Source organism: Penicillium roqueforti, assembly GCF_015533775.1.
Source record: "Penicillium roqueforti strain LCP96 04111 chromosome Unknown scaffold_06, whole genome shotgun sequence".
Lineage (NCBI taxonomy): Eukaryota > Fungi > Ascomycota > Eurotiomycetes > Eurotiales > Aspergillaceae > Penicillium > Penicillium roqueforti.
Genome location: NW_024067570.1, coordinates 238,403 through 256,812, shown reverse-complemented (window position 1 = coordinate 256,812; position 18,410 = coordinate 238,403). Strand labels below are relative to the sequence as shown.

The 18,410-nt window shown below is 49.1% G+C and overlaps 6 protein-coding genes across 6 annotated transcripts; 2 read left to right on the top strand and 4 right to left on the bottom strand.

Moving 5' to 3' along the window:
* Window positions 1-310: 310 nt before the first annotated feature.
* Window positions 311-5,790, top strand: LCP9604111_3625 (bifunctional ATP-dependent DNA helicase/ssDNA endodeoxyribonuclease DNA2; the record flags this gene model as incomplete). Its single annotated transcript, XM_039071234.1, has 6 exons — window positions 311-377; window positions 467-2,163; window positions 2,223-2,318; window positions 2,375-2,869; window positions 2,934-3,195; window positions 3,257-5,790. 6 exons carry the CDS (start codon window positions 311-313, stop codon window positions 5,788-5,790), a joined length of 5,151 nt encoding a protein of 1,716 aa, XP_038930288.1.
* A 456-nt stretch (window positions 5,791-6,246) lies between these two features.
* Window positions 6,247-8,406, bottom strand: LCP9604111_3624 (uncharacterized protein; the record flags this gene model as incomplete). Its single annotated transcript, XM_039071233.1, has 2 exons — window positions 6,247-8,156; window positions 8,211-8,406. 2 exons carry the CDS (start codon window positions 8,404-8,406, stop codon window positions 6,247-6,249), a joined length of 2,106 nt encoding a protein of 701 aa, XP_038930287.1.
* Window positions 8,407-8,801: 395 nt separating this feature from the next.
* Window positions 8,802-10,410, bottom strand: LCP9604111_3623 (ribonuclease P protein subunit p40; the record flags this gene model as incomplete). Its single annotated transcript, XM_039071232.1, has 7 exons — window positions 8,802-9,027; window positions 9,091-9,430; window positions 9,494-9,637; window positions 9,693-9,794; window positions 9,866-9,928; window positions 10,062-10,206; window positions 10,267-10,410. 7 exons carry the CDS (start codon window positions 10,408-10,410, stop codon window positions 8,802-8,804), a joined length of 1,164 nt encoding a protein of 387 aa, XP_038930286.1.
* An 836-nt stretch (window positions 10,411-11,246) lies between these two features.
* LCP9604111_3622 (uncharacterized protein) lies at window positions 11,247-11,927 on the bottom strand (the record flags this gene model as incomplete). Its single annotated transcript, XM_039071231.1, has 4 exons — window positions 11,247-11,498; window positions 11,677-11,742; window positions 11,805-11,849; window positions 11,904-11,927. The coding sequence occupies 4 exons, from the start codon at window positions 11,925-11,927 to the stop codon at window positions 11,247-11,249; spliced, it is 387 nt and encodes a 128-aa protein (XP_038930285.1).
* Window positions 11,928-12,687: 760 nt separating this feature from the next.
* Window positions 12,688-13,944, top strand: LCP9604111_3621 (uncharacterized protein; the record flags this gene model as incomplete). The annotated part of the gene is made up of 3 exons (XM_039071230.1): window positions 12,688-12,803; window positions 12,866-13,178; window positions 13,255-13,944. 3 exons carry the CDS (start codon window positions 12,688-12,690, stop codon window positions 13,942-13,944), a joined length of 1,119 nt encoding a protein of 372 aa, XP_038930284.1.
* A 684-nt stretch (window positions 13,945-14,628) lies between these two features.
* LCP9604111_3620 (putative C6 transcription factor Prf) lies at window positions 14,629-17,615 on the bottom strand (the record flags this gene model as incomplete). The annotated part of the gene is made up of 6 exons (XM_039071229.1): window positions 14,629-15,408; window positions 15,467-15,718; window positions 15,774-16,265; window positions 16,321-16,840; window positions 16,897-17,221; window positions 17,300-17,615. The coding sequence occupies 6 exons, from the start codon at window positions 17,613-17,615 to the stop codon at window positions 14,629-14,631; spliced, it is 2,685 nt and encodes an 894-aa protein (XP_038930283.1).
* Between the last annotated feature and the right edge of the window lie 795 nt (window positions 17,616-18,410).

The following is an 18,410-nucleotide window of genomic DNA, read 5'->3' as shown; positions in this document are numbered from 1 at the left end:
CCGAAACACTGGTGTGCAAGGAGATTGGTGAGAGTCACGAGGGACAGAATATCCTTGCTAAATTCAGGTGGTAAGGACGGTCGCAATTGATATGTTGCCTCTTGCGGTAGAGTGGAGGGGGGGGGCTTCGGCGGGTTGATGTTGAAGCCGTAAAAGGCCGGGAAGCTGTCCAGTTATCGCGCTAGTCTACTTTGGGCAATTTTCTTGTCCGCCTTTATACCTGTTATTTCAGGCACAACTACGCTCCTGCCTTGGAAAATAGGTGTCGTCACTACACACGCGACGCGTTCTTATCACATCTGGCCCTCCCATGCTGCAGGGCGCTGGACTCGCCATTCGTTTCATCTTTCCATATGCACGACTCAAGAACATTCGAAGTAACTGAACCGGTAAATACCATCTTTTAACTGGTATGTTTTATCTCAGACCCCCAAAATATCCCCATTTCTGACACCGTCCTACTCAGCCTCCAGCTTCTACACGGAATGTATCCTTACCGATTTTGAGCGCGTCATTGGATATTTCCGAATCGAAGCAATGGCAACAAACAATGCATACCCCATATCTTCAAACTCACGAACAAAGTTGAGCGCTTTTCGCTTCCAGGAAGGCGAAGTAGTTCCCGACGGCGCCAGCTCGAAAGACGAGACGACATCAGTCAATGGGAACAAACAACATGAGGATCCGGGCTCTAACAGTGTGAGGGAGCCGATGCAGACTTCTTCTGATAAAGGATATTCTCCGCCTCTCGAAGCTCAAGCACCGGAACCCCAATTACAAGAATCAAAGCCGATTAAAGAATGCCCTCAGACTCCGGGAAACAAGATACCTCTGGCAGATTTGATCAGCAATGCTGAGGATTCGTTTAATCCTGCCGAAGTCCCGGAAATGACGCCAGTTGATCAAGTCATCTGGCAGCATGTGCCTGCCAGCTCGAACCCAGACACCTCGTCCCAGACACCAGCGGGTCGTCGTAGGAAGCGCCGGCACAGCTCTTCGCCTACTGGCTCTCCCTCGAAAGGGACTAAGAAAAAGGTGCAAAAAGAACCCTTTGATCTTAATTCAATACAAGTCCTATTCAAGACACCGCAGCATGATATGGCCGCTGAATTGTGGAGTAACTACATGGATAAAAACATGGTCGATGGCCCGGATGATCTTCCGCCGCCACGGTTCGCAAATCTTCTTTCCTCCTCACCCCAGACACCAGGTTCGAGCAGAACAAGTCGAGACTCGTCAGGGCTGAGACGCGCGATTAGCTGCACCACCGATTTCCCCACCTCTCGAACAAAACGGCGACGAGTCAATGGACTAGATGTCAGCCGTGGCATATTTCAACGAACTAACAGCAATGTCGAATCTGAGAGACCCAAGTCCTCCAGGATCAACTATCTTATGGAGAAAATTGAAAGAAGCATATACATGGCCACTGCCGATGCGGGTCCACCTGGATCGTCACCCCTACGCCAACATGTGGATACACGGAGGTGCCGATCGTCTTCACCCACGAAGAACTGGAGGCTTCACGAGGCCGACGAAGAAACCACTGAATCCCCATGTGCTGTACCACCTGGGAAGGTGAGAACTGGGAAACTGCCCAGTCTTCAAGAGTCGTCCGACGAGTTCGGAGACGATGATCTTGATCAAGGTCTTCTGGACCTGGTTAATGCCTCGGAGGATCCTTTCATTGAGCCGGCACATGCATCTACCGAGTTTGTGTCTCTGGGGTCTTCTGAATGGGCTGGCCTTGACGCAGAAAAGTCTCGTTCATGGCAGCCTGAAGATTCAATGCTCAACAGCAAGCCTCTCATGACAATACCCCATAGCACTACGACTAACGAAACAAAACGCGATGATATCGATGAATTCGATGAATTTGAATATGAATACGATGATCTGCCTGACAACTTGCAGGAAATACTTGCAAAATGTGATACAAAGCCCGTTCCGGTCAATCTATTGAATTCAACGGCCGCTGGACCATCTTTGCAGAGATCAGATACAATGAATACCCCGGTGAATGGCAGTATGCATAGCAAACCCCCAACCGCCATACCTGTCAAACCTGAGGTGGCATCATCGGATGATGAGTTTGATGATGATTTTGATCTGGAAGCCATTGAGCAAACTATGAAGCAAGCAGGTGAAGGTGGACTCGCTCATGTTCGTCACTCTTAGTCAGTTAATTTTTAGATATATGCTAAGACAGTCAAAACAAATAGAACCTCAAAGGTCGCCAAGCTATCAAACGTTACCGGGTCGTTGAGATCACGAAGAGCACATATGTTACTCCGAAAGGACGTACTCAGCCAGAGCAGGTCAGATACATTGCCCTTGCCTAGGATATAGTCCCGTCCGCTGACTTTGAGTACAGGGCTTGCTAGTTGAAGACGAGAAAACCCGAGACCGCAAGTCTATTATCTTGCGAGAGTCATGGTTCGACACTCCCTGCAGCAAGGATTCGTATATCCACCTAGTCGGGGACTTCAACGCAGCCGGCCAATGCATTGTGGATAATTTGAACCACATGATCATTCTTCACCCCGACCATCTCATTTCAGCTACGGTCGTAGCAGACTCGGTAGACTGCCAGCGACGAGCTGTGCTTCAAGATCGAGTCAAAGTCATTGGCGCACTCGAGCGACCGCAAGCCTTTGGAGTGTTTTTCCACGAAGTTTTTCAAGAAGCTCTCAAAGCGAACAAATGGGATATGAAGTCATTGAAGACATTGGTCGAAACCGTCCTGGGCAGACACATCGAAGAGCTGTACTCGATTCAAATGAGTATCCCAGAAGCTGTTGAATATCTCATGAGCAGGATGCCTGCTGTTCTAGACTGGGCAGATGCTTTCCTGCATCTCAAGCCACAGGTACGTCTCACGGCCGCTGGATGGGCGAAAGAGGCCAAGAAACCTTGCTAACCAAGATCAATAGGCCAATTCTATGGTTGAAGACCGCAATAACTCTAAGCTGAACTTGAGTATCAATAAACTGCTTGAGGTAGAGGAGCACATCTGGTCCCCAATGTATGGCCTCAAAGGCAATATCGATGCGACGGTACAAGTCACTTGCCGTGAAGATGAAATGGAGAAGAACCTGGTGGTTCCGCTGGAACTCAAGACTGGGCGAAGGGATACAAGCCAGTCACATAGGGCCCAAACAGCTCTCTACACTCTCCTCCTGTCGGATCGCTATGGTAAGTAATGAGGCCTCCGATCCTATTCCGACTAATTGACTAATTGCTAAAATTATCGCAGATATCGATGTTACATTTGGGCTTCTCTACTACCTCGAGTTAACGAAAACACTCAGCATCCGTGCGGTTCGACACGAACTGCTCCAGATGATCCAGGTGCGCAATCACCTCTCTGGCTATATTCGTGAGAGGCAGCAGCTTCCACCGATGCTGAAAAAAGCTCGTCAATGTATTCGATGCTATGCCAAGACTCCTTGTCTCATCTATCACAAGCTCTCCGAGGATGGCGATGGCGAGACCAGTGCACTTGGCGAGGATTTCGATGCAGTTGTTGGTCACCTGGACAACGGTGATCGGGACTTCTTTCGCAAATGGGATGAACTTCTCACCAAAGAAGAAGGTAATATCGTGAAGTTCCGGCGAGAACTTTGGACATTGCTGAGTAGCGAGCGAGAAGCCCTGGGTCGATGCTTCGGGGATGTCGTTATCGACCCGCATTCTGCGTATGAGGAGAAGACTGGGACAAGGATCAATCGCTACCATTATACGTTCGTTAAAAGACAAGCGTCTCCTGGTTTCTCCTTTGCTGAATCCCAAATATCTGTCGGTGAACCAATTGTCATTTCGGATGAGAAGGGCCATTTTGCTCTCACCAATGGATACGTGCTGCATACTAGTTCGTCACACATCAAGGTTGGCGTGGACCGGAAACTTCACAATGCACGATCAAAGACGACTGGCTTCGATGAAGTCACAAATCAGTCTTTCAGGGGAATCATGGAGATTGGGACAGAAGAGCCTGCTGCCCTGCAGAGCCCAGACGAGCAGCTCGTTTACCGGATCGACAAAGATGAGTTTAGCAACGGCATGGCCATTGTTCGAAATAATCTCATCTGTATGATGGATAAAGACTTGTTCCAAGCGAGGCAGCTTCGACAGCTCATTGTTCAGGGGCAGGCGCCTGCCTTCAAGACGATGTCGTCTTCATACTCGATCTCCGATCCTGGCAATCTCAACGTAGACCAAAGACAAGCCATTGACAAAGTGATGAGCGCCAAAGACTATGCTCTTGTCCTTGGAATGCCTGGGACTGGCAAGACCACGACCATTGCTCATATCATTAGGGCCCTTGTTTCTCAAGGCAAGAGTGTTCTTCTTACGTCTTACACCCACACTGCCGTCGACAACATTCTGCTGAAGATTCGAGACGACAACATCCGTGTACTGCGTATAGGTGCAACCGCCAAAATTCATCCAGATGTTCAGAAATTTGCCGATCTTGCCGCAGTCCAAAAATCAACCATTGAAGAACTTAAGGATTCATACGAAAAGCCGCAGGTCGTTGCCACTACTTGTCTCGGAATCAACCATAACATTTTCAACCAACGCATTTTTGACTATTGTATTGTCGACGAAGCATCGCAGATCACGCTCCCAGTCTGCCTCGGCCCGATTCGTATGGCAAGGACTTTCATCCTGGTGGGTGATCACTATCAATTGCCGCCGCTTGTGCAGAATAAAGCGGCCCAGGAAGGAGGACTTGATATCAGTCTCTTCAAACTACTATCGGATGCACAACCAGGTTCGGTTGTCAACCTAGAGCATCAGTACCGCATGTGTGAGGAAATCATGTTACTTTCAAACACTCTGATTTACTCGGGCCGTCTCAAATGCGGCACGCCGCAGGTAGCAGCCCGATCTTTGGATATACCCGACATCAACGCACTAGAGAAATTCCATGTCGAGGACTTGAGTCATGCTCTGTCACAGTCAACCCGAGAAATATGCCCGGGTGTCCCCAGTAGCCCGTGTTGGCTCCGAGACTTACTGACGCCATCTGCGAAGACCCGCCTGGTCAACACCGATCCCATCGGCCCCGCAGCCCTCGAGATAGCACAGGGAAACCGTGTCGTGAATCACATGGAGGTCTTCCTTTGCTCGCAACTTGTGGAGTCATTCATTGCCTGTGGTATTCCCGCGCGCGACATTGGTGTGATCACTTTCTACCGCAGTCAACTCTCGCTCATTCGCCAGAGCCTGCGACGCTACGGCCCAGATCTGGAAATGCACACCACAGACAAGTTCCAAGGCCGCGACAAAGCGGTCATCATTTTGAGCTGCGTCCGCAGTAACGCCGAAAACAACGTCGGCGAGCTACTGCGCGACTGGCGCCGTGTCAACGTCGCCTTCACCCGCGCCCAGACCAAGCTCCTCGTTGTCGGCAGCAGATCCACTCTCCGTGATGGCAACGAGCTCCTCTGCAAATATGTGCGCCTGATGGAAAGCAAAAATTGGGTTTATAACTTGCCCAGCGGAGCGATAGAGAAGCATTTCTTCCCCTCTTGTACCACACAATCGCAGCTCATGTCTCCGGGTGCGGCTTTGACTCCTCGCTCTACCAAGGGCAAAGGTAATGGCAAGAACAAATTGCCTCCTTCGCGTTCTTCCCGTGAACCACTGAGCCCATTGGGCTCCCGACAAGCAGCGCCCGGTCTACGAAAGCCTTCCAAGACAGGTGCAAAGTTGTTCAACGGCACGAAGGTGGTTGGGAATCGGCCCATCTTACGAGACATAGTGAATGACTTGACGGGCTAGCATACCTAGCATACAATGTTTCAAACAAGGCCCTTGTTTCTGTTCTTCAAATGCAGATCGAGGCGTCGCGTTTTATCATCACACGCGACTTGGCACGCTGATACAACCATTCGTCTTACATATGGTTTTTTTTTCTTTTGGGCTTGGGAAATACACTAAGCACTGCAGCCTGTTGGTTATTAGCTGTCAAATGTAGTCCCATTGTGAAACTGTAGTTTTCAAATAAGCAACAGCAGACGCTCGACATTCAGCCTCTCAATTAATTGAATTTACAATGGAATTGCTAAATGAAAAAATCGTATTCATGTAGGCTACAATCCATGTGTACCTACTGCGGCACCTTGATCACCGCCCTTCTCATGGGCAAACACCTCCTTCTCAACACCCTCCGTTCTTTCCTTGAATCGCTCGCAAATGTTCACGCATGTGCTAGAAGAGCACCATCTCCGCGCAATTCTACTTAGTAGAAACTCGTGCCTTCTTCGCCTGGGGTCCATTCAGGTAGGTACGGTCGCCATTGGGGCTAACAGTCCACCGGGCATGGTTGTTTGGGTTGGCCACAAAATTGGTAGGCACGATGTTCTCCGCAAACTCGAATGTTCTCTTCTTAGGCGAAGCGGCAGAAAGGGAAGAAACAGACTGCATGTGCTCCTGGGTAGGGGTGTAATAAGGTCCCTGCATTTGTTGGGTGGGTCGCCGAACCTGCTGGGCCGCTGAGGCATGGAGTTGCTGGGTTTGCCGCATGGCAGACTGCACGCGCGCCTTAAAAGGAGTTTGGTACAAGGTGGGCTGCTGCTGCTGAGCCACTGAATCTTGAAGTTTCTGGGATAGTCGGATCACAGACGCCATGCGCTCCTTGGAAGGGGTGTGATGGACTGCTTGCATATGGTAGGCGGGCTGCTGGACCTGCTGGGCCTCTGTAGCTTGGCGTTGTTGGGTTTGTTGCATCAAAGATCGCACGCGCTCATTGGGAGGGGTGGGATAAACCCCCTGCATTTGATGGGTGGGCTGAACCTGCTGAGTTGCTGTAGCTTGGTATTGCTGGGTCTGCTGCATCGCAGACTGCATGCGCTCATTGGTATTGGGAGGGGTATGATAAATTCCCTGCATGTGGGGGGTGGCCTGCTGAACCTGTGGACCCGCTGCGGTTGGGAATGGATGGGTCTGCTGCATTTGATGCTGTCGCTGAGACCGGTATTCACGGACTTGCGCTTTGTGCTTCATGACCTTGTCCAGACACAGCTGAAACTGCTGTTGATGGAGCCGACGCTGCTGTTGGTAGATCAGGAGCTGCTGTTGATCCCCGGGTGGCTGACGTTCGAGGTGAGCTTGCTGTTGCTGAAGTTGATCCCATTCAACACGAAGATATTTCTCTTCATTTTGAAGACGCTCATGGATTTCAAGCTGGTTCTGTTGACTGGGATGGGCTGCTGCCACTGGCGTCATCAAGGTAGAAACAGGGGTCATCGGGGCAGAGAACTGAGTCATTGGTGTCATCGGGGCAGACGCAATTTTCTGAGATGGCGTGACTGAGGCCAAGATTGTTTTTCCCTTCGCCTTGCGTGGGGTGCTTTGCACTTTTGTCTTCTTCTGTTTCTTGTGTAGCTCGTCATCTTGCTTCCTCTTAGGGACCCGCTTGGCTGCCTTATTGGGTGACTGCTTAGGATTAGGGCCCGGTTTGCCTTGTGACCAATCAAAGACCTTGACCGTTTCAGTTGCTGAGCTGGGGGTGGCAGGAGGAGCTGGAGCAATATTGGCGATGTCGCTGACTGAATGGGTCGCTTGGATAACCGGGGCATCAGTGGCAGGAGTGACTTGAACAGTGGGATCACTGATGACCGAAGCGCGCTGGGTGAATTTAGCAGCGAATTGCGTGACTGCAGCGACTCGAGCGACATGGGCAGCAGTGATAGGAGCGGTAGTAACAGGAGCAGCGGTGACAGGAGCAACTTTAACAGCCGGATCAATGATGGCTTGAGTATGTTGAGTGACTGGAGCATAAGTGGCGCAAGCAGGTCGGATGAATGCAAGGGGAGGACCCAGGTCGGCGTTTTCGAGAGACAAGAGGGTATCCAGCGGATAGACTATGCTAGGCTGCTTGGTGGAAGTGCTCAGTTTGGTGGAAGTGCTCAGTTTGGCGGAAGTGCTCAGTTTGGCGGAAGTGCTCAGTTTGGCGGAAGTGCTCAGTTTGGCGGAAGTGCTCAGTTTGGGCACATCATCATCAACGACGATGGGATTACACAAGCCACCGTGAAGCTCCAGGTGATCCAGAGTCGCTGGGCCAAGGACAGGGTCCTCACCGAGTGGGACAAAGGCATCTTCGAAAGTCGAGCCGGACGTGTTGTCCTCTCCCTCGAAGTGATATCCTAGGAACACAAGTCAGTTCAGTTCGACTTTCGTAAATAAGGAGATGTACGTACCATTAGCACGAGCGAGTTCCCAAAGGTCATTGGGGAAACCTGTCTCGGGAATTTTCCATTCTTCGAGGCCCAGGATACGGCCTTCATTAGAAGGCACACCGACGGGGCTCGAATTAGGCTTTTGCGAGTCTTGATCGCAAGGCACATCGACAAATGCGTCGAAAAATGATTGGGTAGGATCCATAATAGGCTCCATAACGAATGATAGAATAAAATGTGAATGTGAATGTGAATGAGAGTACAGGTGATAGAGCTGTCGAGTCAAAGAAGGTGCAGAAACACACAAAAGACGGATGAAGTGTGTTGATTGCTGAGCGAGTGGAAGACTCGAAGAGCACAGGCTATGAAACAGCTAATTGTATCTTGTAGTGAATGAATGGTGGTGGGATGAGAATGAAAATGCAATGAGCATGGGAAATGGGAAGGAGGGAGAGGAAAGAAGAAAAAAAGAGGGGGGATGGCAGAAGAGGATCGTGGGAGTGTAGCGATGTAGCGATGTGCTCATGTGCTCTCTTCAGGGCAAGATAATGGGTGGTTGGAGCCCTATGCCCCATGGGGAAGTTCAAGTGTTTGCAAAGGGCAAGGGTTAGGTCAGGGCTCGGTCACTGATGCTCCCATCAACTCCCAACAGAAAGTCACCCGGTCAGTTCCCACGGTTCCTTCGTCCTTCACCTGAGACGTCTGGCTAGATTCACTAGACTGTGCACTAGACTGTCCACTAGGAAGAACCATAACCATGAATCCGTCCCTTCCTTCCACGGCTTCTTTACCTAGAGTAGCGACGGCAAGTGCAAACCAGCTGGCCTTGGTGTTTTGCCTTTCCATTAGACAATGTTAGCTCTTGACCAGCCTTTTTTTGTAAATGATATTCGTGACTCACAACATATTGAGGAACAGCTGCATAGTCCAACGGGAGGATATCAAACCATGCCATTTTAAGCTCATCAAATCAGAGGCCTGGCCTTCCTCTGCGTCTGGAGCCGCATACCGACTAAGGTACGGATCGACGTCATCTTCCCCAGACAACCGCGGAGAAGCCATCTGAACCATGGCAATCCATTCGGATAGGGAGCCACAATATTCCTGCAGATCATCTTCCGACATATTCTCGAGTACTTTCCCGTTTTCGTAAAAGGGCGGAGTGATTATTTGCTCGTGGGCAATTTCCTGTGGCTCGCAGGTTATCAACTGTGGTTGAACCTTGTCGATCGGCTTGTTTCCTGCTCCAACTTTTAGTATATTCTTGCTACTATTTCCTTTTTTGGCTTCGGAGACATGATCACCTTCACCCGGACCAGGGTTGCTTTCCAGGTCGTGGAAGAGCCAGGCCATTGATTGAGTCAGAACATTGGTGAATGCCCATACAATTCTTTCGAAGCCCTTCTTGCCATGCAGCATCGAGGGCAGCCGTAAGTTCAATTCTACCACTGACGACATTATTAGTAAATATTCGACCAGCCCATTTGCTCTGATTGTACATACAGAATCTTTCTTTTGCATGTTTTCTGCCGCCGCTGCGGAAAGGCTTGCCAGTGAGACCTGTTCGCTCATATATCTCCTTTCCTAGTTCAATTCGAAGTACGCCTATTTCCATTCGAGTCAACTTTCGGTCCTGCAACGGAGACTCTTCCAGCCGCAGCTTCGGGGAAACGAACCGTCTTTGAGTGTGAAGACATTATCGGATCCCGAGCGTCCTTCGGAGATCATCAAAATATTCCCTATGTCCCAAGTCAGAGTGCCGTCTTTGATGAAATGGTCTCTCTGGGCACAAAAGCTGTCTGATGCTTGTGCAAATGATGGCCACTCAAATGTGGAAAAGCCTTTATACTGGTCTGGCGGAGACATAAATACCTGACTTGATGTATGTGTTGAAGAATTCATGCTCAAGCAGAGCCGAAGGAGTCATGAAGACTCGTGCATATCGAGGTTTTTCCAGTTTGGTCTCGAGCGACGGCTTGATCTGTGAGTAGAACTCCTTTGGCAGGATAACCTCGACCTATGACCAACAATCAGTCAAATGACCCTTAATCTCTCAAAAAAGCCATAGACCACCTACTGAGTGTACAAATGCATGATTTTGAATCGTTGAAAAGGGCGATCTCTTGCTTGGGACCTGCTTTGGGTTGATGAACGCCGGCAGCTGAGTGATGGTTGTGAAGCACTTTTCGCGACGAGACGATTCGTCTACTTCTTGAAACATGTTGTCTCTGATAGTCTTCGAAGTGATGCTCAACGTTGACAATCGACGCTCTCGAGTGAAGAATCAAATTTCCAGCCGAAGGGTGAGGTTCGATTAAGCTCGGGCTTATCGGACCCATAAGGCTGCAGCTATCAAACCTTCCACATTCAAATGGAATTTGGGATATTCTATCAACTTCTAGGTAGCCATTGTAGGAATATTATACAGAAACCAGATGTATTGGCCTTGAATGGCATGTATGAATTCAAGATCAAGGTTATCAATAAATATTAGTAGTCTCAATTTCGTAACGAGTATAATGGCTCAATGTAGCTTTGCTCTTATGTCACTTGTAAGGGTAATCTGAAATTAGGTAGAGCTCAGTCTAAATACTTCTGAATAGAAGTTCACTCCAATGGCTCTTATCATGTGGTCATTGTGTACATATATGCATGTATTCATATAGAGCAAACAACATACACGTCAATTAGAATGGATAATGCATCTAAACAATACCAATAACATACAACGTACGCCTCTACAAAGAAACAGAAAATGTAATTAATTCAAAAACAATCATAATTCACCAATTGTAACCTAAGAAATCATATTGTCTATGGCATATTTCCTGGTGGTGTGCCAAAACGCATTTTTTCCGGGAAACTGCAAGGCGTAGCTAATTACAAAGCTCACTCACTTCTTACTATTTCCTTTATGTAATTCCCATTTTTTCTAGTGACCCAATCGCAACTTGGACGCAAAATCCAATTCCAATCCAATACATTATACGGCACAGGGAGCAGTTCACCCAACTTCTGTAATTTGTTTTTGAAACCTCACCAATACCAACTTTGGTATTAACCGAACATATAAAGCTGTTTTCTGATCTCTGTCTCCGAAAGCCGCTCCGAGCCGAAAGAACCGGTCGAATCATCGACAACGGTCGCCCGCTCAACAAACCAATCGGTCATTTTATACCCATCACTATCGAGGATCATAAGCTGGATAAGAATGCTAGGACGTACTACTACCCCCGCAGCGGTCAAAATGTCATCATATTCCTGCATGGCATGATATGTATCGGCATTATAATTGAGTTGTGGCCAAATCTGAAGTGAAAACGGTCTGTATATTGCTTCCGGTATCATTGGAGATTTCCACAATGATATATGGGAGATCCTCAGAATCACAGTCTGTGACGCGGGGTGACAGTCTGAGTCGTGCGTAGAACTGGTTGAACGCGTCCCGCGGTCAATTTCGGAAGCATTGACCTGGGATAAAATATACCTTATGCATCGCACCAGGTTCTGTTTGTACGCAAGAACTCCAGAGTTTCATCTGTTGCCGTTCTTTCTATGACGAGATTAGTCGTTGAATCTTTTTCGAAAGACCTTTTCGAGGATAGGGAAGTATACCTTGTCATGCTCGAGGCTTTGCTGTATCATCTGCCGGCTCACCCCCTGAAAAGCTTAGGAGTTAGGGATAAAGCTAATTGTTCTACAAGAAGACCTTACCTCAAACCACACTGGTCGATCCATAATTCCTCGAGATCGGGTAAGGAATGATAGACCTGACCGTCGCACACATATATAGATCTCCCATTGGGTGGTCCAAGGAGAAACCTAAGCTTCTCAGTTTTATACATATTAATCACAAACTGAATATTGGACCATTGCGACTTGATGCTCTCGTCCTTGAGGTATCCCTCAAGTTTCTTGATGCGTTCTTCTCCTGAGACCTCATAGGGGTGCGAGATAGCGGGAAGAGCTTTGCTAAGGTCGAACTTTTCGATATGTTCCATCTTGACTAGAAATCATTAATGGATGATTTGGGTTGAAAGAGGAGTTTCCTATACAATATATGGAGATAACGGGAGAAGTTAGCTTCTGGGTTAATTTCTTAGTGGAATGAATGTAGGACGGAAGGACAGCGAAGCGGCAGTTATTAAGTATTTGACCGCAGGTATCATGGGACCTTGGGGACCTCGGGGTTCACCTGGGCATCAACGACAAGGGTATTAGGGTCTTGTCCACTACATCACATACATGAGCTTGGCAAGCGCCAAGTAATCACTGATAAGGACCACTGGTGGTGCCGATAAAGATTCCCCGGCAGTATCGGGCTACCCAAAGGCGGTATCCCGAGTACTCTCCAATTCGGTCCGTCTATCGTTCGAATAGCATTCAGTCTAAACCGCTAGGTCCTATCGGTCTTATTTCTGCTACTGCTTCTGCCGCTGGTTCGAATGCAGGTAGACATCCGGTCTTGCGCCAATTGCTAGAGGAGCAAGACGAAGAGATGGCGCCCGCTTCGCGTCGCGAGCTCCTACACAAGGATCACTTTGCATTCGTTTTTGGAAGCGTGAAGACTCAAAACTACTTAGATCCTGTTTCCAAAGGACCAGGCTCTCACACGTGAGTATGGCTTTTGCGCCCGGGGCTGTCGTTTATTTGCTGACAACGATCTGGAACCACAGGATTCGCACTCTTGCTTGGAACCCAACGGGCCAGCTGATTGCCACTGGCTCAGCAGATCGCACTCTACGAATCTGGAACCCTGAACGTCCTAATGTACGATACTCCACCGAATTGCGTGGTCACACAGCTGGTATCGAGAAGGCTCTTTTCAACCCAGTCCGCGACGCGGAGCTAGCCAGTTGCTCGGCCGATGGTACGGTGCGCTTCTGGGATGTGCGCTCCAAAACATGTGTGAGCCGTCTAGATGTCGGCGGCGAAGCATTTACACTCTCCTGGTCTGCTGATGGCAGCACAATGATCGTCGGCAAGAAGGTAACCATGCTGCGCTGCGACTCCGCAGACTTGATCTCTCTAGTGGCACAGTCACTAACATATGATATGTAAACAGGACGACACCTTAATCCCCGTCTCCGTTCAATTCCCCTCTTCTCCTACCACCCATCCTGATGGCGCAAATGCTCTTAACCTCCCCTCCTCTACACCCGGCGCAACCACATACACAGCTCTCGACCCTCACCCTCAAACCGTCCAAACAAATGCGACAACCTTCTCCTGGTGCATGCCGACACCTGAACGTCCGGGGCAGCAAATATTCGTGACGACTGGCGAAGGCAAGGTCAAGATCATGTCCTACCCTTCCTTCGATATCATGCACACTCTCAACGCCCACACCTCGGCCTGCCTTTCAATTGCGCTCGCGCCGACAGGCCGATACCTCGCAGTCGGTGGGAGCGATGCTCTCATCTCCCTCTGGGATACAACCGACTGGATCTGTCGTCGCACTTTGTCCAGCGAGAATGGTGGTGCTATTCGTGGCGTGAGCTGGAGCTTCGATGGCCGCTACATTGTAGGCGCATGCGACGAGCTTGGATGTGGTGGGAATGGACTGGAGATCTTCCACGCGGAGTCTGGTGATAGTATTTACACGATTCCTACTGCCGGCATCAATGCCGGTGTCTCTGCTGTTGCGTGGCATCCATCTCGCTACTGGCTAGCTTACTCGACTACCACTGATGGACCTGGTAGCTCCAGCGCTGGAGGCTTGAAGATTGTCGGTGCTGCTGGTGGTGGCTTGTAATCTCGAGCCTTAGATTTTGCTTCCTCTTCTTGGGCAGGCCTTTTTTTAGCCCTACCCTATCAAACTATCATGAATGGACGTATCGAGAAAGAAAAAAAAGGGACGAGTGCCAAATTAGATCAATAGATTTATTGATTGTAGTGCTTGTAGTGATTGGCTATTAACATGGATTGACAGGCCGAAATACTCCAATTACCAACCGTATAAGCTATCCAAGAGTGAAGAGTTCCGCCCCAAAAAGACCGTTCATTCGTTCGTCATCAAATCATTTAAAAGCAGAGCTCAATGGAAGCTTATCAGGCTGCCACTTCACTCGAACATTGTGGGAAGAAGATAATTGCAAAGGGGTTAGGAGTTCCGTAGGTAAATCAGGAAAAGAAGATACTCGGTCCAAGATATCGTGATAAGTGACCCCAATATTTGTGGAACTAGGGCGAGGGAGAGAAAACAAGCAAAAGAGAAGTACCCAATAGGATGACGACCTGCTTCGAGTCGCATGTGAGAGGATTGATAAAGGCGTCGATGAATTAGTGAGAGGCTAGGATCTCATATTATGAGCAGATTGAGGGACTCAATGTCATCCGTTCAGCGGCAACACGAGAGATTTCACTTGTTGCAACAATCTCAAGCGAGATGAGTTATGACACTGGAGACTATTGAACCATATTCCAACACGCGTTGCGCTCATGATGGCCGCCAGTTCTCCCAGCCAGCGTTGATCGGACTTTCACCCTGGATTTGACCATTCAAGATTTGAGCCCATTGAGATTCACTGAAAGCCTCCATGTTTAGGTTACCAAAGCCTTCATTGCCCGTTTCTGGATTTGAGGGTGGAAGGTCCCATGCAGAGGGCATGGAGAAGATCCCCGACGCTCCTGCAACCGACGGGCTATTAGAGCTGTTTGGATAAAACCGACCAGACATGGAATCCAAATCGGTGGCTCGCGGATTTGTGTTTCCTTGTGGCATGATGTCTGAATTGACCTTATCAAAGGACTGGGCTGACTCCTGACTCGGATATCCCGAGTTTGTCTTTCGATTCTTGTTTCCGGGCGGTGGGTCGTCAGCGCCATTGATTGAATAGGAAGTGTTGGAAGATGAGTTCAGGGTTGAGGGGGTGGGATGGTCTGATGGTGGGTTGTTTCTGTCGCTGAGGTTGCCGAAATCAGATCGGAAATCCATGTCTGTATCGATAATGGCCCCTGGTGGTCCGGCTTGATCCGTCGCCTGAGTGGAGGTTCCGAAAAAGTGACTTGTGTCATCGCCATTAAAGACTGGTCCTGCAGTGGGCTGTGTCGTTGAGTCCCTGTTCCGGCTTGGGAGCGACGTCGTCAAACCGGCAGGCATAGGCTGATTGCCGCCGCGATTGGTACTGTATTGTGGAGGCACCTCCTTCGCCATCCCTTGTGTTTGGCGGAGGTTGTATATGGGAGTACATTCGACCTTATCGTTGCAGTATGATTGCTAGAGAAGATTGGATTAGCTTCGATTGGCTATTTGGAAACAAGCCCGGGAAACCTACTACCATGGAATGTGCAGCAGACATGTTGGTTCTCTGTCTATCGTCCAAAGCACGAATGCCAGTTCCATCAAGGTCAACATCCAATTGAACAAGAAAGGACTCGGTCAGAGGGTTTTTGTTCTTCATCGCGTTTAGAGCGGAGACAAGAAATTGTAACGAGGAATAAACACTCGAGTCATCTGGTCGGGATTTAAGATACTGCACAAAAACACGAGCGGCAATATAGAGACAAAATGACATGAAAGGATTCAGCTGCAAGGCGTTAGTGCAAATGCTTTTTAAGTAAGAAAGCTCAATAGAAACTCACGCTCGTCAGATCAACGTGGCTGATCATCTTCATGGTACTCGAAATCTGGTTTGCGGCGACAAGGCACCTGCGCTTGCTCTCGGTCGTAATCTGATTCGGCATCTTGTTCTTTTCGGCCTTGAATATTGCCGCTTGGTGAAGACATATAGTTGAAGTATGAATGCTCATGTTGGCGAAAATGACGTTCACGTCCGAGACGCCACTTGGGAGTCGAAGATGATCAGGCAACGAGAGCGAAATGTGCAAAAGAATATTATCATGGCTCCTGTGGCGCTTCCAAAAATCTCCATTGAGGTCATGATCGTTGTCTTGGGGCTGAGGCCGATGGATATGTATGAGATTACGACCGAAAAGACTTGCCAGAACCACCACGCATGCAAAAGGGGCTAGTGTAGATACACCCTCCCCGGCAATGATATCGTTCAGAGGAAGTGTTCGTTGTGGCTTGCTCTTGGTAAAAGAGTCTTCGGATGCGGGGAGGTTTGTCATAATCTGATTGTCGTCAGCATACAGCTCTGCGCCATAAGTGGGTTCACGAGATACTAACATCGTTCTCATCAATAAGAATGGGCCAGCCAGTTCCAACGCTCGAATATCGATCCGTGGCAAATGCGCCCCAGAAGACTCTCCTACGTTCTTCGCGCTCTGTCCAATCTTTCGGTGGTAAAATGGATTGTTTGACGTCGAGACCAACACCATCAAGACGATTCAATCCCAGCATCAGTGCGAGTCTTGCGGCTTTACCAACACTCAGCCAGGCTCGTGGGAAGAAGATCATTCGGAATTCATATGTGCCGATAAATATCCATGTTTGGCAATGTGCTAAACTGACGATGTTCTCTCCGAATCCTTTCATTTCGTCCGCCTCGGCATATTTGCGTGCCCGCTGGTAGAAATGACTATGTAGGAAGAAGTATTTGTCGCTGACAGATGCGGCATTGCACCACATAATGTATCGCAAGCAGATCGGTGGGCGCATATTAGGGGCAAGATTCAGGGCTGCATAGTAACGCGGGCGGTGGATAATGGGCATCATTGGATAGATTTTCTCAAAGAATAAAGCGTCCCTGCACGGTACCAATGTATTAGTGACCACAAGTAGAAAGGCGCATAGAACACGTACAGTTCATCGATCACGTCCTGTGGAGGAAGGGGCTCCTCTAGTCCTAGACTGATCAAGTCCCATTGAGAGTTGTCACCCTGGGTAGTTGGCGGCGGAGGATACAAAATTTGACTTGGCTGGCCTGCGCCGGGGGCAATAGAAGCTGAGAACGAGTTATCCATGTTGCCTCCAATGCCTCCCAGCCCTCCTAGGTCCGAAAGGTCGGGCAAATCCAGTATAGATTCATCGGCGATAGGTGCTGTGAATGCATTCTCCAATGGTTGAGGTTGGGAGGTTCGTTGGGTGGGTTCCGGATCCTGGACTTTGAGAAGAGTCTCTACCTGAGCTGATAAAGTCATGATCGTTAGTGATATAGCTCACGGTCAATACGGCATTTGCGACCATTGTCCCAGCAAGTTCGTACCTAACCGCGCTTCAAGCTGCTTAACATATCCCCGTTTAGGACCACTCTTCTTCCGCACTTCATCGTAAGAACATTCATGTCCCAGACGTGAGCAAGTCCCACAGCTCGGGCGTCTCCCATCACACCTTAGTTTCCTCCTCCGACAGACAACACATGCGATGCGCTTGGGGCGGGGAACGAAGTTGGTTTCTCCGGTGCTAGTGCTTTCGGCAGCGGCGCCACTTTCACTAGACATGAATTCCATTTGAGACGGGCCGAATTCTGTGGAGTATTGCGACGATTCGGGTCCAAAAGTAGACGCCGGAGGTGCCGCCATAGCGGGCTTGATTGCAGACTTGTGATCTCGGAATATGGTGCAGTAGGTGAGTAATTCGAGTGAATGAATTGATCTTGAATAGCTCCGGTTTGTCCGGGCGCGGTGTTATTAGGCAGAAGCTAATAGGATAGACCTGAGGCGTCAAGAGCCAGGAACATCCAAATGTTGGCCAGATGTGCCGAAGTGGGGATGTGAAAAGGAAGTTCTATGAATGATGGCGAAGTTCGTATCAGCAGAGGCTGAGCGTCCGGCCCAACCTGTCTTTATGAGGAGCTAGATCAAAGAGCCCCTATAGTTCCTTTCGATCGGATTCTAATTAGAGCCATGGGAAAGTCCTGAATTTTCATTCTAATCCCCAACAAGACCCTTGACAGGTGCGATCAGCGGAGTGCCACGCACCAGCTACACTGCCTGGAGGCTTGGCACACATCTAGTGGGATCCGGCTAATCAGAGTAGAGATAGAGTATCTTGTACGGAGTATGTGCACACCATTATATATATCTACTATGTGCAGAGAGAGGAAGCGGTTTCTAAATCTATTTTCTTTCGCTTTGAATGCATATGGCCTCGAGCCATCGTACTGTACAGTGCCCATTGCCCGAGTTTCAGTCTGCGCAAAACAATAACCCCCAAGAAATAGCGCGTGGTAGAAGAAACGATGAGACATTTGATGTGTAGAAAAAAACAGGAAAAGATATCGTACAGTCATCCTCTGCGCGGTAGGGATGAGGTATAGGGTGAGGAGGTACAAATGGGTCAGAGACAAAGCAGAGTGAAATGCCCAGTTCGGCAAA